The sequence below is a fragment of the Trachinotus anak genome, unplaced genomic scaffold, assembly GCF_046630095.1.
Source record: "Trachinotus anak isolate AG129_WGS33_773 ecotype Australia unplaced genomic scaffold, CSIRO_AGI_Tana_v1 ptg000009l, whole genome shotgun sequence".
NCBI lineage: Eukaryota > Metazoa > Chordata > Actinopteri > Carangiformes > Carangidae > Trachinotus > Trachinotus anak.
In genome coordinates, this window is record NW_027273860.1 from 2,862,375 (window position 1) to 2,883,149 (window position 20,775).

At 44.0% G+C, this 20,775-nt stretch overlaps 3 protein-coding genes across 5 annotated transcripts; 2 read left to right on the forward strand and 1 right to left on the reverse strand.

The window, feature by feature from the left end:
* Window positions 1-321: 321 nt before the first annotated feature.
* Window positions 322-10,722, reverse strand: kbtbd2 (kelch repeat and BTB (POZ) domain containing 2). 2 transcript variants are annotated; one of them, XM_071484616.1, is made up of 4 exons: window positions 10,547-10,722; window positions 8,005-8,601; window positions 4,415-4,580; window positions 322-3,984 (listed from the first exon to the last, which is right to left on the reverse strand). In XM_071484616.1, the coding sequence occupies exons 2-4, from the start codon at window positions 8,175-8,177 to the stop codon at window positions 2,425-2,427; spliced, it is 1,899 nt and encodes a 632-aa protein (XP_071340717.1). In that variant the 5' UTR covers window positions 8,178-8,601; window positions 10,547-10,722; the 3' UTR covers window positions 322-2,424. The 2 variants fall into 2 exon arrangements, with proteins under 2 accessions (XP_071340717.1, XP_071340716.1); XM_071484615.1 differs by having other exon boundaries at window positions 10,511-10,722.
* A 578-nt stretch (window positions 10,723-11,300) lies between these two features.
* Window positions 11,301-14,732, forward strand: LOC139625039 (bucky ball-like). The gene is made up of 7 exons (XM_071484617.1): window positions 11,301-11,551; window positions 11,725-11,871; window positions 11,959-13,437; window positions 13,537-13,638; window positions 14,072-14,155; window positions 14,239-14,306; window positions 14,467-14,732. The coding sequence occupies exons 1-6, from the start codon at window positions 11,545-11,547 to the stop codon at window positions 14,268-14,270; spliced, it is 1,851 nt and encodes a 616-aa protein (XP_071340718.1). The 5' UTR covers window positions 11,301-11,544; the 3' UTR covers window positions 14,271-14,306; window positions 14,467-14,732.
* A 1,219-nt stretch (window positions 14,733-15,951) lies between these two features.
* Window positions 15,952-20,281, forward strand: buc2l (bucky ball 2-like). Of its 2 annotated transcripts, XM_071484612.1 has the most exons (5): window positions 15,952-16,106; window positions 16,230-16,505; window positions 17,249-19,384; window positions 19,661-19,774; window positions 20,088-20,280. In XM_071484612.1, the coding sequence occupies exons 2-5, from the start codon at window positions 16,232-16,234 to the stop codon at window positions 20,114-20,116; spliced, it is 2,553 nt and encodes an 850-aa protein (XP_071340713.1). In that variant the 5' UTR covers window positions 15,952-16,106; window positions 16,230-16,231; the 3' UTR covers window positions 20,117-20,280. The 2 variants fall into 2 exon arrangements, with proteins under 2 accessions (XP_071340713.1, XP_071340714.1); XM_071484613.1 differs by lacking the exon at window positions 15,952-16,106 and having other exon boundaries at window positions 16,113-16,505; window positions 19,676-19,774; window positions 20,088-20,281.
* The last annotated feature ends 494 nt before the right edge of the window (window positions 20,282-20,775 follow it).

The window sequence follows — 20,775 nt, forward strand, 5'->3', positions numbered from 1 at the left end:
CCAGCGACGTCAGGGGTGGCGTTAGCCCGAGGCAAGCAGAAATTCACACCCAACGATCCTGACTGACAGCCAGTGCAGACGGCCTCAGCAACAGGGTCACGGTTGTTTTCATCATACTTGTTTTAATTTTTCATTAATTGTTGACCAGCGCAACATGTTTCCAGCTTCAAATTTAGAGCCACAGAAGTTAGGTTTTTGCTGTTGAATTTTTTTTTTTTTAATTTAACAACAGAAGCAAAACTCTACAAATGTTAAATAAAAAAAATCAAACAGATGAACATGAACACTTGTGTAGAGCAAACAAACGAGACACGGAGGCAGTTTCGGGAACGTTTTTGGTATATTTTTTAATAAATTAACGTTCATTCAAAATACAGTGCCAAAGGAATATGATGCAGCCAAACATGCTAGTAAGGGTTTGTCATGAAGCACCTGTGCTCATGTTTTTAAGGTAGGAGGAAGACCCCATCCCTCCCCAACCCGCCCCCCTCCACTACTGCTAGTGGTTGCCGGGACGATTTCCATAGCAACAGCCCTGGGCCAGCCCTCTCCTCTCACAACCAATCAGCAGCAAGAATCCTCAATATTCACTCAGAAAAATTAAATCTGATAGGAAAAATGGATATCTACCCACAATCACACTACAGTAATGTCTGATATTAAATTAAAAAAGACACTAATACAAAATAGACCTGGTTATTTTCCCCACACTAAAACAGTTGTCTTTTAAACATATGAAAAATATATATTTCATTATATATATATTTCAGCAGCTTGGAAATAAAAAAATGCATGAGCCCGTAACCTATGTTTGTACTGAGAGTGGAGTTGTGTGTGTGTGTGTTTGTGTGTGTGTGTTTGCAGAGACCCTCGTGGAAAGAAAAACAAGTATCATGATCGTGTGACGATGGGTAGAGTGAGGTGTAGACTGCTGGCTGTGTGGAAGACCTGTGTGCAAACAGACTGACAGACAGGCTGCGGAGGCGCTGTGGTGGAGTGAGGGTGGAGGGCCGAGCGGTGAGGGAGGAGAGGTGATGGGTGACTGGACCTGCAGTCCCCCTCTTTTAAACCCCTCTCCGCCTCTCACTTGTTTCCCCGTCAGCCCTCCCACCCGCTCCAGAAAACCACGGCCCCTGTTGCTCTCGTCTGCAGGGCCTTTTGAGGAAACAGATGGATCCTGTTCTTAAGGAATACTCCGAGCAAAAATCTACGTGTTTGAGCATCAGTACTTGCCCCCTGTGGACTTTAAAGGCTGGCTCTGAAAAGTTTGTATTTTACTCTGTTGTGGCAGGTGGTAGCTGTAGTTGCAGCAACTACAATAAATTGCAACTGAGACTTTGAAACAAAGCAACTAAACATGTCAAAACTAGTCCTGAAAAGCAATTTCATCTGCAGAAAAAGTAATAATAATATGTCCAGTAAGTGGACTTCAAATAGCACAACTACTTCCAGAGTCGCATAAACCTTCAAACTCAATATCAAGACATGCATAAAAACTTCTCAAACCATTCCTGCTGCATTATCAGCTGCTCAAAATGTTCCAAACACTTCACAACAGAGCAATACATTATCTTCAGTGTCATGATTTCACCTAGTGTAGGACCAAAGCTTCACTGGAAGTAGCAAATTTGACAAGTTATTAGGAAAATGATGAAAGCTTGGAGCATTCTGAACACACCGAGCAAAAATAGAAGTGGATTCTGCTACAGGAGTGGTTTGAAAAGTTTCTACAGATTATTCTGATACGTTTCGTTGTGCTAAATTCAGTGAATCCGAGACAACGGCAGCTGCTGTCCTCCACGAAGGAGCAGGCTACAGACTTTCCAGAGCCTGAATTCAAAGCCCACAGGAAATGTGCGTTTCTTATCAAAACACAGATTTTGCAGAGTGTTCCTTTATCAGTGGTGAGAAAAGAGAAAAAGAGGAGGGGGGGAAAGAGAGGGGAGCCACGGTCGAGGGAGGGGGGAGATTTTGGTACAGTTGCCATTGTCATTCCGAGAAGGTTTACCAGTTAAGTGCATCATCATCCTCATCATCACAAAATCAGTTGACATTTAGATTATCACATTGTAGAAACAGTATGACAGACTTGTAATAATATCTAACAGATGTCACAACTGACAAAATAAGAAGGAAAAAAAAACAGAACAAAACAAAAAAGAACCAAAAACAGAAATTTTCAGATTACTAGTATTTGTCAGGGGCATCTTTTTCGCTCCAAGCTTCTTGTTTTTGGGCCGCATCATTCACCAGCAACAGCTGTAGCTGAATGCAAGCCTCCAAAGTCCAGAGATCCCTCCACGACACAGATAACGTCAAACCCTTTCATATCTCAGAGAACCCGTCTGCCCCCCCTTCGTGTTCATCCCTCAGCGTTACAGATTCCTGGTTCAGTCAGCGAGGCAGGGAAGGGGAGGCTAAGAGCTATACGTGAGGGAGGGTGACCAGCTCCCCGTCCACCTCAAACTCCTCGGGTCCGTCGGGGGAGAAGAGGTAGGTTGGGGGTTTCCAGGGGGACTCCTCCAGGCAGGAGGGGTACAGCTTCCCCACCGCACAGCGGAAGTCCTTCCCCAGATCCCAGAGTACGCGTTCGGACACGGGCTGCCGCAGGTACCAGCGGTCCAGCTCCACGTCGTACTGATAGATGGCGTATTTAGCGCGCTCGTTCATGTGGGTTTCACGCATGAAGATGCACAGAGAGTTGAGCAGCACCACTGCCCGCACGCATGGGTCCGAGTAACGCTTGGCAGGGATGTTGGCGGCCAGGCGCCACTCGTTCTTGTTGACATCATAGATCTCCACGGTGACGGATGAGCCATCGATAGTGCTCGTTGGCATGCGGATGCCAGAGTTACTGACCACGTGGAGGCCGCCGATGTAGAAAATCAGGTCACCGAAGGCAGCTGCAGAGGCGAAGCAGCGGCTGGTCTTGCGCATAGCCATCTCCACCCAGGTGTCGGCTCGGGGGAAGTAGCAGTACATCAGGTCGTGGGTCATCACGTAGATGCAGTCGTGCGCCACCACAGAGGTGCTCCAGTTCCAGGCGAAGGGCAGGGGGCTCATCATGCTCCACTCGTCCTTCTCGCAGTCGTAGCGCTCCACCGTGCGCTTGTTCAGCTCCCCTCCAACGTTGTCTCCCCCGATTGCATAGATGTAGCCCTCGCAGTAGACCAGCGAGGGCTTGATTCGGGCACACAGCATGGGGGTTTTGGGCACCCAGGCGTTCTGCTGGGCGTCAAACCAGAAGAAGCTATCGACCGAGCGGAACACCGCCTGTAACTTGCCACTCTTGCCGTGGTTGGTGATAGAGTTTTTGAGGGGGATCTGCCCGCCAGCGATGAACACATCGTTGTCGGGTGTAACGAGGGTCCCCACCTTCTGCAGGTCCCCGGGGGGGTTGCTGAGCTTGTACACTTTCTCTGCCTGCGGACTGTAACAGACCACCGTCGTAGGCAAGGACGCAGACATGACGTAGCCCTCGCCTTGCGTTTCTGACATGGCCTCCATGAAAATCAGCATCTCCTCCTTGGTCATGCCTAACCGAGGCTTGAAGAACTTGGGCATGGACTTGTAGAGGCCCTGCACCACCACGGACTTGTCGTTGGGTGGCAGACCCTGGAACCAGGCTCGCTGCGTCACCTCTGACAGGGCGTCGATGCGGATCTGACTGAGCACGGACGACAGGTGCTGCGAGCGTGCCTCCATGTTATACTCCAACCACAGCATGGCCGCCTCGCGCACCGTCTCCTCCTTCTCCACGTTGAGGTTGTCACTGCTCAGGACGTCTATCAACAGCTCGTGGGAGAGCTGAAGGAAGGCCTCCTGTCGGTACACCATGGGGAACTTGTGCTCCACCATGCGCTTGGCGCTCTGCTTTAGCTCGCTGCAGCTGAACAGGTCGCCGATGCTCAGCATGCGGACGCAGTTCTCAGCGTTTATCTTCTTCACCAGATAGTCTCTGCACTGCAGCAAGACGTCCTCCACCTGAACGGGACGAAAGACAGAGGAGGGAAAACACAATCAGAAAGCTGGCACACAAAAACATTTCTCTTTATCCTAGATTACAAAATAGAGAAATCCATGTGCTATTTTTGGCTGGTAAATTAATCTGAATGAAAAAGGACAATTAAATGTTGGCGTCTTAGGAGACAAAATGGATAGAAGACAAGCCAGGCTTGTTAAGATAAACAATAGTTTTTTAGCTTGTACACTATCTCTGCCTGAGGGCTGCAACGCACCGTTGTAGTAGGCGAGGACTTCAGTAAAATACAAGCTATCATGGAAATGTTTTTATAGGCACTCTTAAGAAAATACAAATGACTATTAGAAAACTTGAAATAACTTGTTTTAGGACACATTTATATTTGGTTTTGGTGTTTTGATGACTCGTTGACGTCACTAGTGCTGTACCGACCTGTAGGAAGCAGGCAGTCTCGTAGAGCGGCTCCACCGTGCTGTCATTGATGGCCAGGTTGCCCGTGTAGGCGTAGGTGATGATGATCTGCAAGGTGGCCGGGTCCACGTTCCTCAGGTGGACGTGGGTCTGTTTGCTCTCGCTGAGGCCACTCATGAACATTGCCCTATAGGAGCGAGACCACAACAGTGGAGGAGCATCGGTCAACACAGCAGAGCAAGAGATGGAGATTCACCGATGTTTCCATAAAGATGAGTGAAATTTCACTTTTACATGGAAACTTGCAGCATGTTTGAATCTGTTGTCATGCAGCAACTGTGATAGAACTACATTAAATGCAGTTTTTTTTCACTACTCCCGGTGTGTCATGCCTGTATTATGTTATCATTTGTCAGATTTTTACCTTGACTGTACTTGGCAAACACAAACCATTTTTGTAAATGAGACTGGATCCATGGAAACCACATATTTCAGAGCAGCAGACTGCAGCTGATAAAGGCCAGTGGCGCCAAGTTAGTAACAAACAAGACTGATGCAGTTAGCCCAACTGACATATATCATTTCTCTCAACATCCTTTTAAGCTTGTATTCATAAAAATACAATCAACTCAAATACTCAGTTGTTGTTCTAACTGTTCTCTTTCAATATCAAATGAATTTAATAAGTGGTTCCTAAAGTATCATCATTGCCAAGCAGCAAATTAGAGCAGATGCAAGTCACAATGACAAAGCACTTGTGCTGGTCACAGATAAAAAGTGGTTTCTCTGGATGAGAAGAGAGGGTGAGTGTATGAAACTGGCTTCGTCTTCTCAGATTAGCTTTTAACTTCAACCTGATTCGATTGCAAAAATCCTCAACTATTTTCTTTACATTCATAAAGACCTGTTCCATCGCCATCTGCACACATTTGGGTTTTCCAGCCCATGTTTTGTAATCAACAAAGAGTGACTTCATAATAACAACCTTTTAGTCTACATCGAGGGGGTGTCACTGTTTTCGTATCCAAAGTTTTGCTTTTAAATAAACTGAGCCTCCTAATGACAGCTGGCCAGTTGCCAGAGAGGCTGGAAAAACAGACAGAGTTACCGACCAGAGCCAGTCTACCTGTAATTGGCTGCTGCTGCAGTTCATTTCCCACTGTCCTCGTGTTATGTGAAAACAACATGCAACGGTATCTTTTCATTTTAAAGGCTAATGAGTAAATATCTTTTATTATTGATGAATCTGCGGATTATTTCCTTGATTTATCAAATAACCAATTGGTCTATAAAATGTCAGAAAATGGAATCCAGTGAATTCTGTTTTTTTTCCCTGTTTTTGACCAATTTCAAAAGGAACCTTACATTTCAATGCTAGTATACAGCAACAGCAACAACAATAATAATAATAATAATAATAATAATAAATATGTTTCAAATATATTTAGAGTGTGAAATGAGTGACATGGAGCAGGTATCATGTAGCTTATGGACATATTTACTCAGCTATTGCTTGTTTTTTGTGTGAACTGGCTCATCATGGCATATGAACCTCTAAGTATTCTAGGTCTTAAACAGCAGGACTGAATGTCTCTGGGTTATTTGGAGCAGATGTTACTACTGACAGACTACTACACAGATTAGCCTGTCCACCAACCCAGTGTCCCTAACACTGAAACGACAAAAAGTGACGGTTGACGCTCTGCTCTGTGGGATAACTGTGTGTGTGTGACTCCAGCTGGGCTCTGACTCCCATGTATCTGCGGCAGCCTCGACAGGCCGCCTACACTTCCACGTTGCCATTCTTCGGCTCTCAGAGTGAGTCAGAGCCTCTTTAACTTCTTTCACAACATCAATTTCTCACATTTTATGCATCTGGGGAGCTGTTAGTGGCTTGAGCTGTTAATTTGCATTTATGCTGCTTGTGTCTTTGGTGCCAGATGCATACTGCTGCAGTGATAGTTCTGAGACGCACACAGCGCGGGCAATAGAGGGCTGCTGTGTCCTCTTCGTTAGAGTTCCTGTTGATTGAGTTTGCATTTCTGTTGCTGGCACCCTTTGTTTATTCCACACACAGTACAATTGCTGCACTGGAATGCACAAACACATCAGTTCCTATGTGCCAAAGTTTTGTTCATATGAAAGGTCAGGTACACAACACAACTTTATAGTCTGAGTGATAGGTGACGTATTAAAGCATTTTAATATTTGAGACTTAAAGAAATCTGATATTGAGATATAGGCTGATATTAATTTTCTTTACACAACCAATAACAAATCTTATTGACAATGTTCCCTTAAATTCTTTTTAAACAATTGTGACCATATTAAATATACTGGTCAGGACATTTTATACTCGTAAAATAAACCCGGTGGAGCTTTGTGACTTTCTATAGATGAGATTTAATAAACGATTAATTGTACATGTAAACAACTGATTGATCAATACTGATAATAGCTGTCATAATAGCAGCCTCAGTCTTTTATAACAGTTTGTCTGCAAACCGGCTCTACCCTTCTGAACAGGAGTTTTGGGGGTGTGTGTGTCTGTGTGTGGATCACAGCAGGGGCAAAACCTGCCAGCCTGTATTACGCAACCCTGCAGGCATACCCCTGCACCCCTCCCTCCTTTCCTCTCTTTCTTCCCCTTTTCTCTCCATCTCTCACCAAGACCTACGTGACCAGACTTTCCCCTGAAAAGTCCTGCTGTCCCCCCTTTCTCTGAAGCATGGGGTGCGAGAAGGGAGGAGGTGGAAGGAGAGGTGGCAGAAGGACGGAGCACCGGTTCAGAGGAAGCGCTGCGACACCTCTGAACCCTGGAGGGGAAATGCTTTGCATGTTCGCACCAGATAACGAGTGCGTGGGAAACAGCGGGGAAGATCGGGGAGAGGTGGGTACGAGGGAGGCATCAAGTTGTCGGGACCTTTACTTGGAATGCAAGTGCAAGTGTGCACGGAGAGAGGAGGGAGGGAGGGGTGAGACACACAGGGAGGTAGACAGCATGTTCAAATGCTGCATGAGCTCCTGTCATGTACAGATGGACTCTTCCCAGAGCTGAGGCTGCTGCTCTGTCACATTCACTGCAGTGCACACACTTTATTATGCAATGCTGTGCGTACAAATGAGGCCTCCTGGGGGCCTTGAGGGATACGTCCATGGTACTACAGGTTAGAGATTGCTTCATTTGTTCCGTGTAGAAATATATCAGAGACGGAATAACTGCTGCAGAGGGCGACTCAAGCCCCTGCTTTAAAGGAAACACCATCCCCTTGTTTTCCATCCTCCATGTATAGAATAGGTAACACTTGCTCTACGACGTGGTGCATTATTCATTGTAACTGTAGGAGGTTAGCACTTACAGACATAACAACTGCGCTACATAATAACAGCGCACCTCATCACAACCCCCCAACCCCTGACTGAGGGGAGTAATTGCTGTCTTTAAGCACAAAAACCTGTGTGGTGCATTATTCATTGAAACTGTAGAAGACAAACTCAGAGGAGATACACCACACAAAGGGTGGTCACAGTCACCCTGAGATTGTCAAAAACAGTAACCCCCAACATACAACACGAGCAGCGTGAGGCTGATAACGGTGTGGCGCACTCACCTGAAATAGGAGCTACATGTGGCCAGGACCATCTTGTGACATGGGAACTCCGTGTCCTCCACCAGCAGCACAACATCAGTCAGTAATTTCTGTTCATAAAAGAACTTGAGCTGCTCCAGCAGGGAGACAGCGTAGTCCGTGTTGACCGGCCTGCGCTCACTGAGATCCGACATGGTTGCATCCCATGAATCGCGCCCCAGTTTTGAAAAGTCACACGGCCGGCAGAACCGGACTCAAGCCAACCAGGAGAAAAAAATATATATATTCTTAAAGATTCAAGAGGGTAAATGGGGGGGGGGGGAGAGGGACAGCTCTCCAACACCTCCACTGGCCCAAGTGGAGGTGTTCACTTCCTATGAGGAAAAATTTCTGCTGCTCCTTCTCCTTGAGATGAGTTGAAAGATGAGATGAGAAGAACGTTTAGGGGCTGTGGCAACCAAGTGTATCCGTCAGGAGTCCAGGGGTCTTGGGTGAGGAAGGGGCAGTTTCCCCACGTGGATCTATCTGTTGTCTGAGGTCATGCAATGAGGCACTAGGGACTGGAGGTAGAGAGAGAGAGTGCGACAACTGTCGCAACACTGCTACATCAGTGCTTATCTGAAAAACACAGGAGAAAAACAAAACAAGCAATGATGAGTCTAGAATCCATGGAAACTAGCAGCACAGAAAAAATAACTTCATTCCCTCAGTTGTGTCCAGTTGCTGGGCTGTCGGTCCGGCAAACAGCCACAAAATATTATTTCATATGAAATCTGCACTTTGAACAACCTGCCTCCCATTACAGGTCACCTGCTGCCATCTCTCCCTCCACCCTCTCCTCATCCCAAGCTTCCAGAAACTGCACTCACAGCCAGTGGAAGTGAGCAGTGACTATTTTCCTAGGACTAAAACTATCTGACCATTGGCCCTCTATAAAAACAAGACAGCATCTGAATTAAATGAATTCACAAGGCTTGCTTGAAAACATATTTCATTGATAGTCTGGTTTAGGTTAAAAATACCTCAACTTCACATTACAATAGGGTTTAGCTTCAGTGTTCAGCCCCAAGGCCCAAAAGTGTCTTAAAATAATCTTAGTCCCATCATTTTTTCCATCTCCCTTAATGGTACTATGGTATATTGTTGTTCTTTTCAGTTATATGTGTGTATTATTGTGTGTATTTTTTCACACTGGAGTCTTATTAGTTAGTTTATATAATTTAGCCTTTGCAGTTAGAGTGAAAATACTTTCTCACAAAGATTACAATCTCTATTAAGCACCTACAGGATATTCCGGTTCATGAGGGTAAAATCTAGTCAATGAGATACACCAGCTGACTTTAGAGAGAGCCCTGCAGTACAGTTTGTCAGATATTTATAGGCCATCAGCAAAATATAACGTTTCAATCACGCACAGCAAAAGTCATCATCCTTTAAGATTTGAGCTCCACTGCTCACATCTTAAATGACTGTGCTTTTTGGCAGCTTACCATGACACAAAGCCACTTTTACCATCAGTGCCTTCATTGGTTTCAAGCAGTACAGCTTACAGCTTCACCACCTACCAGATACTATTACTAATGTCGACCACAACACCCTGTTTCAATAAAAGTAATGCAGCAATTGTTTTTTGTCCAGTAAGGAGAAATACAAGGAAATGCTAATAATATCAAGTGTTATATCAATCTCCCAGCTGAATATCTACGTCAAATTCAGGATTGTGCATCGATGCATTTTACAACGATCTCCACACCACATAGGCTCAGATCTGTATTCATGATCTCTCTAGTAACCGAAATCATCTAACATCACCAACACAACATTAATGTCACCGTTTAGATTGGTTAGCAGTTGATTTCTACGATGCATATTCATATGTTGGGATGCAGCTTGGTTACAATGTGTGCAGGCTGTAGGTAAATGCTCATCTACACTAAGGTCATTTACACACATGAGCTTGACGTTTCATATAAGGATAATGCATTTACGACTTTTTACCCTAAAAAACTGCTATATAGCGGATTCCTCTGGAAGTTAAAGCTGGCATTTGAAGGGTGTTTAACGTTTTTAGGACTAGCCTAATGCTGGCTAGCTACATTAGCACGTCACCGTTAACCACTATGTCCAAAACAAACCCCGTCTAAAACACACAGGTTAACTAACCCGACTGATTGTGTTCTCTGTAGCTTTGTTGGAAAGGCCTCACAACAAATGGTCATCCTCGTTTTTGATCAATACATCTAATTAACTAGCTTCGATGTCATGTTATATCGCTAGCTGGAGTAGCAACGGCAAGTTAGCAACTTTAGCTTCCCTCCGCTACACAGTTCCGGGGTCAGCTAACATGATAGCGTGCCTGCTGGTGACTGTACGAAAACCGAGCATCTGACAAGATCAGCTAATTTGTGAATTTATTCCAAAAAGGATATGATAGCCACAAACCAACGCAGCAACCAAATTAGAGAGCGGCCATGGTGCTAGCACACACCGCTAAGCTAAAATAGCTAAATAAACGGAAGCTAGCTACCTGAGAACTTCGGCAACCAAATCCAATCTCCCTTACGGTAACTGCGGGCAGACTCCACACACTGAACCGTCACCGTGGCTTTTCCAGTCAGCAGAAAGTGCCCAGTTTGCTCCTGAAGCCGAATTTAGACATTAAGCAGTTGTGTAGAAGCGCCGAGCAGCGGACACCCTTTCAGCGCATCATAAGCGCCTGAAAGACCAGAGGCCAAATCAGGATACTGCGCATGCGCACACTCTAAGCAGGCTAACAGTGACCCCTGCTGGACAGACGGACACACGGCAGCACTGCAGCCTTATGAAACCATGAGCAGGCTTATACATTCAAATGTATAAATATTAAAAAATGTATTTTTACCCTGTCCAAAACACTGAGAACACTAAGGCTACGTTTTTAGGGTATTTTTTAAATTCTATTAAAATCTACTGCTGAGCTACAAGATATTTACATTAATTATTCTTCACCACCATTTTCCCCAAATAAAGCAATGTATTTTGGATTTTTCATGAGAAAACAATCCATTACATTTTTACTTGCGTAGAAAGAAAATGCATTTCACTTGCAGTTTATTTGCTGACTTAATGTTGGGCATTCTGTGGTTTTTATGAGTTAGTATCAAATACAAATATATAGGATATATATATATATATATTTCATTGACTAAATATCTTTTCATAGATTTTTATTATCTGTATTTATTGTTCACTCTGGAAGAGTTTAATTATTTGAAAGTTGCACAAGTTTTAGTTTTAAACCCACATTTTATCCCGGTCAAACTGTGTGTCCGCAGTCCAGCAGAGACGCAGCTGTTTCCTATTCGGCTGATTAACCGGGATGTTCGGTCTTTTGTGAGCCGGACGTCATGTGGACTTGAGAGAGACGCCGTTTACTTCTGTTTCTTAAAAGAAAAATTGACTGTAAAAAAAACTGCCTTTATTTTCCAGGAGCTGGGGGATGTTTATTATTGTTGTTGTTGTTGTTGTCATCCCCCTGAAGTATTTTATTCTGACAGGTTGAGCAAGAGCGCGATTGTGAAAATGGACGGTAAAGATTTTCTTATTATGTTCATGTTACAAATGTAATATCTGAGCTATGGCGACTTTTCAGTTTATCACAATTAAAAACAAGAAGTAGATAGTTATATCTTTGTTTTTTGTTTTTTTGTTTTTTTTTTGTTCCCCATTTGTTTCTGATATTTCACCTGCTGCTTCAAGTAGATGGAGGCAAACAGCCATTTGGGAGTGGACAACAAAGAACCCCTCATCCCAGACCTTTTTTCTATGTCCAGCCACCATCTCAACCTTATTACCTATACCAGCACTGGCAGCTGAACAACCCATACAGTCACTATGGTTTACCTGGAGGTATGGTGCTTTTTAAACTTAGTTTTTTGTTGCTGTCATCAAATACTGATTGTCTGAAACCTCACCTTTATATTTATATTTCTCTAGGTTTTAACTTTGGCCGTCCCTGCATGCACCCTTACCAGTATATGCAGTATCCTGGCTTTGTTTTCCCACATGCTCCGATATATCCAGTAGATTACAGGCGAATGTTTGAACCTCGGTTCCACGCTCCTATCTGGGGGGACATGCCTCGCCAGCAGAATCACCCACAGCCTCATGGGCGTCGAGAAATGGCCTGCTCAGAGGCTCAAACAGACCCAAGTGATGCCATAACCAAGCTCATCGAATGCCTGGATAAAATTCGAGTCAACGAGCTGCAGGGTGCCGAGAGAGAACTTGACTCTGGTGTCGCCTCCCAGTCCTCAGGGATGTTTTCTCCAGGAGAAGAGAAGAAAGGTGAAGAGCAGGGTCACATCCTGCCTTCAGTGCCTGATGACAACCATTTGGAGAGTCCTGCTGTGACCTTCAGTGACTCCACAACAGCAGTGTATGATGGCGAGTCCAGCCAAAGAAGCTTAGACCCCCTAAGCCCTCAGGGATGCTGGTCAGGGGGCTTGGAAGAGGAGTTGCCCCTTGATAGCTCCTCTGTTCATGAAGAGTGTCTTGAGCTCGAGCAGCGAGCAGGAGATGAACACTTCCTCCCTCTTGAGAAAGAAGAGGTCACAGATATCCGGTCAGATATCTTAGTGACTGATCAAAGTGTTCCCAAATGTGATGCTGAAGAGCTCATGAAGTCGACACCATCACCAGCACCTCCCTTTTCCTCCAGTCAACATGTGCTTAAAGAAGCTAAAAGCAGTGACAAAGGCTCAAAGACGGAACATCAGACAGGATCCTTTGATGAAGTCAAATCCAACCCAAGCTACCAGATCCTCAAGCTCCCTTTTGAAAGCATTTTGACCTCTGGGGCTGCAGGAGCTGGCCGTCTCTCCTCCCCTGCAGCCTCCTACTATTACAACTACCTCCCCATGCAGACCAGCCATGAGCGCATGAGTGTCCTCAGTCCGTCTCTTGATGAGCTTTCCTCCAGAGATGAGATGTTCTCCACAGACCTGGATGATGTGGATCTTTTCCCCAAACACGTGAATACGGGCAGGAGGCTTGCAGATGTTGTAGGTGCGTCTCCTCAAGTTGCAGAGGAAGTAGAAGAAGTATGGCTGCCGGGTTCAAAGAGGTTTGTGTGTGCCTGCTGTGGGAAAAGCCTGGCAAAAGGTGCAGGTAGGAGCAAAGTCCACAGCTCCAAGATGTACAGAGATGAAGCCGGAGACTCTGATGAGGAAAGCAGGTACGGAAGAGGGTGTGAGCAGCCAGTCAGAGTGGTTGTGAGGAAGCATTCTGCACCCAGGAAGCCTCATTCTGCCCCACCAAGACATGCAGCAAAACCATGGTATAAAAGAGGCCAGTACAAGGATCCTTCAGATCCTTTCGACCAGGAGGAGGGTCATGATCTTTGTAAGCAGGATCCAGCTGTTGGTGAGATTGGAGAGATGACTGGCAGTGAGCTGCAGTGCAGAACGTGTCAGGGTAAGTCTCAGCTAAGGGTTTAAGCTGACAGTCATCTTTAGTCCAAGCATTTAAATCATGTTAGAAAAATACACAATGAATGTTTGAACTCTTTCATAGACAGATTCTGCGGAGAAGACCTGACCACTTCAGACCACGGCAGGTGGGGAGACGGTGATGTGATTCCCAGGAGGAGACAGGGAACCCTTCTGCAACAACAAGGTAAAGGAAATGATCTCCAAATTGAATTTTGAGACTTTGCTAATGTTTGTAGGAAAGCCAAACCCAAAATTTGCTATTTGTCCAAACAGCATGAGAAGCATAATAAGGATTTTTCAGCCAAATGAGTGCAGATTTGGCCCCATATCTTTTCACTGAGGCCTCAGGTTTTGGTGTAATGCTAAGAGAGACCAACCAAAACTACATCTGGGAACACAAACTGTACCTACAATATAAAGGCCAAACTAATGCCGAATGGCTCCAGTGTCTTTGAATTGTGTTCCTGGCTTAACTTTAAATGCCAGTTGAGCTTCAGTTGATTTGGGGATGACGAAAGTTAATTCATAGAAGCAACACGTGATTGTTCTATCACTTCTATATTAACATCTCAGTGTCAAGCCCTTGATGATTTGATCAACTCGCCTCTATTTGACAGAGATCAGTACTCAGAGGAAAGTGATGTACCACCGGCCAAGAGATGAGGACGATGATGAGCCACCACCGTTACACTGGGAGAGAGGTTAATTAATATTTGTCTTCTGTGATACTGCTAACTTTGACCTTGTAATGAATGTAATGATTTTTTTGTTTACTTTTTGCCAGACTCAACCATGAGAGGAGAACCAAGATGTTAATGTCCCTGGACTGACTTTTGAACAGTGTGTTGAACTGTGGGTGAAATTCACAAACCACTGCACAACATGAAGTGTTTCCCATTTATCACAATACTCTAAAGTGGGCCCATTATTTTTTTCCAGATGACTGACAATTGATTTCATATGCAACACTTTGGCGAAAACATGTTTTAATGTTTGTTTCTTTCTTTCTCAGGTTCCCCCAAAGGTGTAAATGTTCCAGGATAATGTGTTTGAAAATACTTAGAGCACCAGGTGAAATGCACTGCACAAGAAGCCTCTTTTTTTGTTAGATAAAAGTAAAAAAAAAAAAAAAATGTATAAAGTTTCTGCAGTGACACTGCCTTGCACTATTCATGATTGATGGATTTCACAAACAGGCAAATGGGCTGAAAGGTTGTGTTGCAGATGACGGTGTGCCACTGTTTGGAGCCAGTCCAATAAAATATTGTCATTATTTAAGCTTTGTGCTGAATTATTTCATAATATTTGACACTACACCACACATTGTGCTAGAAGACTGCATAATATTTTACAGCCTTTAATCAGTGGACATTGGAGTATTCGTTCCTGTGTCCAGGTGATGGGCATCTTTTGTTAATAATAGGGGAAACCCTGGGATATAGTACAGGTTTAGTGATTTACAACATGGAATACTATGAAGCACAGTTGCTCATTTGAGGAGGTTAAGGGGTTTACCTGTCTTAGGTTTTACACTATGAGCATCTAATGTTGATCATCCAGTAATAAAGCATACCTCTTATTAACTTTGTTTGAAGTAATAGCTATGGCAACAGTAGGAAATGCCTATTAATCTGCAGACCCAGGTGCTAGGTCACGTACTTTACTCAGACAACCATCTATTAACTTCTTTCTAGCTGAGCTGAAATGTTAAGTTGAATAATAGATCTGCTCTTTGGAAGGAAATTAAGTGACATAAAATTTGATGAATTAACCAATTGAGTAATTTTTCAAGCAGAGAGTTCAATATTTATATATATTTCAGCAACTCAAATGTGAGGATTTGGTACTTTTCTCTGTATTACATTATTGTAAATTGACTATCTTTGGGTTACAGACTAGAAATGAAGGATATAAATTTGACTGGTGCAATGAATCTCTCTGACCAAAACACCCTCCAGAATCCATAAACAGAAAACCTCTTAAAACAGTGGTTCTGATTTAAAATCACCATCAAGTCATCAAACTGGTCTCAGAACATGTTTATTCTTCTTGGGTAATACCATCTACAAATACAGCCCCAGGCAACCAAACAAACTCTCATCTAAGCTCATAAATGGCCTGTCAGGGGTCAGAACTGCATCTCAGCACACGACATGTGTGCTTTGTAGTTTAGCTCTGCTCACCTGCAAATGAAACAAACCACAAGAAAAAGAGGCCTGGAGCTCAGAAAGATGCTAAAAAGGATGTTCTACTTTGAGCCACATATCTATGACCTGTGGTTCTGTTATCTCATCAAGCCAATGCAAGGTGCAGGTCTGCTTTGTCAATTAAAAGGCAATCAGCTTTTCTAGATCACAGCAATTTTATTCAAGACGCTGATCTTACTTTTCCTCCTATCTCTGATCCATTGTCTGCCTTTCCTCAGGTGAGTTGATGTACCACAGTGGGAGGGACTCAGTGGGTCACAAACAGTTTTCACTGGCTTTAAATGTAGGTCATTAAACTCTAATTGGACAATCATCACCTGGAACCAAAACCTAACCAATCAGTGTCGCATTTGACAAGTAAACCTGTATCTTTAGCCCACACCTTTGATTTCCAATTGAAATCATACTTGGAAAGCTGTGTTAGTTTGTTAGTGAGAATCTTTAGGTATATTGTTTAGTTACTGCTTTGCTGTCAAAATACACAGAGGCAATCTGGTGTTTTGCAATAGATTTGCCATCCAAAAAACAACAAACAATTCTTTTAATTTGCTTCTTGTCTCTTTGTCAGATATGGAGGCAGCCACGTCTACTTTGCAACACTCCTACAGTCTGGGCCCTCGGGGTCCAAACCCAGCACATGGAGCTCAACAGACCCAGGGGCCCCCTCAACCAGTTCCAGGACCTTCAGGAGCTCCACGCCCTGAGGAGCAGCACCAACAGCACCACAAACCTTTCTTCTACATACAGCCCTCGCAGCCATATGTGCCCATGCAGAGTCTGCAGTGGCCTGTACCTGTGCCCATACCTTTGCCCTACAACCCATACTATGGCTACACTGGTTTAGGTAGGTGTGAAAATTCCCAATAAGCTCCTTGTCTTTCTGGCACTACTGATGTGTATTTTCAGGAGGCATTGCACCTCCAAAACCCAACTTATGCTGCATGTTATTTACCAAGACTCCCGGCACCATAAGGCCATTTTATGCTGTATATACATAATGTGTTGAAATGCTTTCAAGTAAAGTCCCCTTGTTGAACCTTTTTCCACTAAATTCCACATATTCAGTACATGTTTATCTGCAACATTTTTGTATGAGCAGCACAATTTAATTCATATATAAATGTGTCATTGTCATTGTGAGCATGTCAGCATTCTGATGTTTGCATATATACTTTAAGCATTGCTATGCCTATTTGAGGCCTTGCAGAGCTACTAGCACAGCTGTGGACTTAGTTTTGCTTTTTTGTCTTTGTGTCTTATTTTGCTGCTGCTATGGTCCCATTTTGCATCAGTCTGGTTTTTCTTTGGTGCTGAATTTAGCAGGGGCCTAAAAATGTGACTCAAACCTGCATTGTTAAGATTTGACCATGCTAAAACTGATAGGCATCATCAAAATTTCTTTTTCCCTCTCCAAACTGGGCATTTTGTAGCTACTTACATGCGCCTGACAGCAGAACTCTAGTTTGGTGTGATTTTTAAGATTAATTTATCTCATCTACTTATCCTTTTTAAAATAAAATTTTTGAAACACCTGTTAAGTCCTACAGCATTTTGTTACTCAGTGATTTCTTTTTTCTTTTGTTAAAGGCTATGGCATGCCAGTGATGCCCCACTATCAGCCAAATCAATACATGGAGCCACCTGGCTTTGTGGTACCCCACACCCACCTCCATCTGATGGACTACAGACGTATGCTCAACCCCCAGTATTACCAGACCATGGCCTACCACTCCCGCAGGTTCCGCTATCAACACAATGGCCCGGCCAGAGAAATGACCAGCTCTCATGTTCAAACTGAGCCACTGTCTGCAGCCCAGAGGACCAGCACTCCAGGTTCCAGTGACACTGAAGCCTCCAGCGGCCTCTCAGTCTGCAGCAGTGTTACCCCCACTGTCCCCACCAGCCAGTCCCTCTCACCACCCTTGGCTGTGCAGCAGGGGGATCATTCTTTGGAGCTAAAGGACATGGTTTCCTCTGCCACGACCAGGACGCCACCGAATGGCAGCTTTGTGATTCAGACTGAGGAGGTGAGGATTGAATGCTGCACTACACCAGTGGGACTACAACTCCTACACTCCCATGAGACTGCAGAAGTGTCCCACACATATTCTCAAGACACGGTCCGCTGTGGCTCCATCCTCCAGGGAAGTGTGCTGCAGGATGATGGACTGTGCCTTCCTGCAGACCAGTCAGAGCAGGCACTCAAAGCTTGTCCTGATATTCTGTTAGTTGGGTCGTCCAGCAGCAGTGAGAAGATCTCGACTCTGGAAGAGTCCAGGGATCAGATGGACCCTGTGACTGAGGTCTCCAGTTTGGGATCTCAAATAGCAGCTCACAGTGATGTTGAGGAGACAAGGAGCGAGAAAGACCTGAGTTTGACCTCAAAGAATTTTCACTTTAAAGTCGTTCACATGCCCTTCAACCCCGAGTATCTGGATGAGCTGCGGAAGATGGAGTCCACTGTTTGGTCAATGGAGGACACCTTGATTCCCTCCCCTGAATCACAGATCCAAAATGGCTGCACAGACTTGCATGATGAAACACTGGCTGCTGTTGCTGAAACGCCCTCAGCGGTAGATGAGAGGGAGGAGGCTCCCACAGACGAGGTCGTCCCCATGACTGAGATGCCTCCTCTGGTAGAGGAAGAACTGGAGGATATGGCCCCCACTGTGGACGGTCCTGTTGTTCAGATGGTGTCTGAGGCCAATATCTACCCCATGATGGATGTCGCAGTGGAAGCTCCTATGCCCAAGTTGACACACACAGCACAGGTGGATCTTGCACATAATTTGTTGTTGGATAATTCCCCTCTTAAGGGAGATAGGAACCAACATAGAGGAGAAACGAATGTCCAGGATCACCAGGACACTTCATTTGAATCGTTGCCTGCCTACCTCCCCTCAACCAGCTGGCTTGCAGACTTTGATAATGTCTACTACAGTTGCAAGATGCCACCAACTCCCAAGAAGCAGAGGAGACCCCTGAGCCACTGTGGTTTAGATGTGCCTACCCGAAGAAGAAAACTAGACCTCGAGTACAAAGAACAACCTTCTGTTCGCAAGCCAAAAGAGAGGTACAAACCCAAAGGCAAGGTGGATCGACGAAGCCTCTCTGACCATGAATGCTGCCTCAGCAGAAATTTCAACGAGAATGCATTCACCCCGTATGCATCCAAGAGGGACCGACTTTGCTCCAGATGTCTGGCAAAATACAGGATCTGCACATCTGCCAGTCCAGGAATTGATGGCAGGATCTTAAAAAGAAAAGCTGCTCCCTTCCAACAGTGGAATGATGCACTCCTACCAACATGTGAAGCATGTAAATCTCACAGCAAGAAACTGATGAGAAAAAGCTCCAGTCCTGATGTTCGTGGTCTTCATCACGGACACGACACCGAGGGAGAATCTTCTGAGAACAGCTCATGTCGCAGGGGCCCAAAATGGAGGGCAGCTGACGATCCCAGAAAGGTCACAGAGCTCAAGAGGCCACTGGCCTCCAAGCAGAACCTGGAGAAGTGTCCTGCAGCAATGTACCCCAAGCTGAGGGAAAAGAACTGTGTGTGTAACGAGCCACAGCATCAGCCTGTTGCACGGGAGAGGCTGCGCCACTGCCCCCACGGCAACGCCATCCGAGAAATGGACGAAAACTGCGCCATGCCTGTTTCTCTTCAGGAAAAATGGAGGAATGTGGATCAAATTTACCTGACACACAGGTGGCAAACTGGTAAGCAAGTCCACTGACAGAAAATTGCCATAAATTTTGATAAATGATAATCTAATCTTTTTTCTTTTCTTTAAAGCAAAAATGCAACTACAAGATGGGGTCTCACCGTGACTGATATTATACCTGAGTGGTGCAAATTTCTAAAATATTTGCAATTAATCTAATTATTGAAAGACTCCAAAAAGATATAGAATAAACCTGGGTCTTTTGTTGCCCTTGGGAAAGTTTACCACTTTATCTGGTTAGTAATTAGTCTGTATTTCTTTGTAATCACAGGTTCTCATCCAACAGAGAAGTCATGGAAAGCAGCGATGCCTAACTCTGACGTTGACAGCTCCAAGAATGAAGCCAGATCACACTTGAACAAACACAAAAAATCACAATCACAAGGTTTGCTCTTGTCGTTTTATCTTACTGTACTCCAAAATCTGCTTAACATGAGTCAGGAAGTAGGAAATAAAGGAAATGAACCTTGTTCATAAAGGCAACAAATGGCATGATGAATGCATTCATAATATAAACATTTTGAGTCACTTGCTGCCTTTTCACATTACCAGAGACATAAATCTCTGATCCAAGACTTTTCACTTTTTCCTGCATTCATTTCACTCCCCTACCTGGTTCTACAATGCTATTTTTAAGGGAGAAAACTGGCAATTCAATTAATGTACTTAACATTTTGTGTAATTTGTTTTCTCTGCAGGAACTCATAGAAAAGACACAAGATGCTGATTTGCACGAGCACAATTCAACAGTGGAAAAAAGCACTTTTTTATGAAATGATATACACTTAATTTAAAATCTCACTTAATATAATTGTATAATAAATCACTATGTTCACTATTTATTAACATTTAAATAAACACAAATTGATTATAGCTTTATGTATGTGTCTTGCTTTAAAAATGCCCTTTTTGCACCTCCAGTAATAATTATGTTTGTCCACTAGATGGAGCTATTTCTACATAAACTACACAGTCTCTCACACTTAGGCTTTGTTTTTTTTTTTTTTTTGTTGTTTTTTTTTAAATTCACAATAATAAGACCTTTTACATGTAATGCATAAATGATAGTAAAAACTTGAATGTCAAATTTTAGATAAACTGAAGTAACATACATGTTATTTTGGAGGTAATAGAACGGATTGTCTTGCAGTCTGACATCATATTTCCTCAGGTAGCTGCTGCTATATCTCCCTTTTAACCATTTTAATAAACCAATTTAGCCTCTGAAAAAACATCTGACAGTTTTCAACCCTGGTTTGCACATAATTCATTAAACGTTGTGAGCACATATTTGCATAAGACCTTTAACTGACAGTCTTATCTGGAATGCCTTTCAGTCAATGTTAAGGTGGGTGTTTATCATTGTGCTCAGGTGAGTCACTGGTG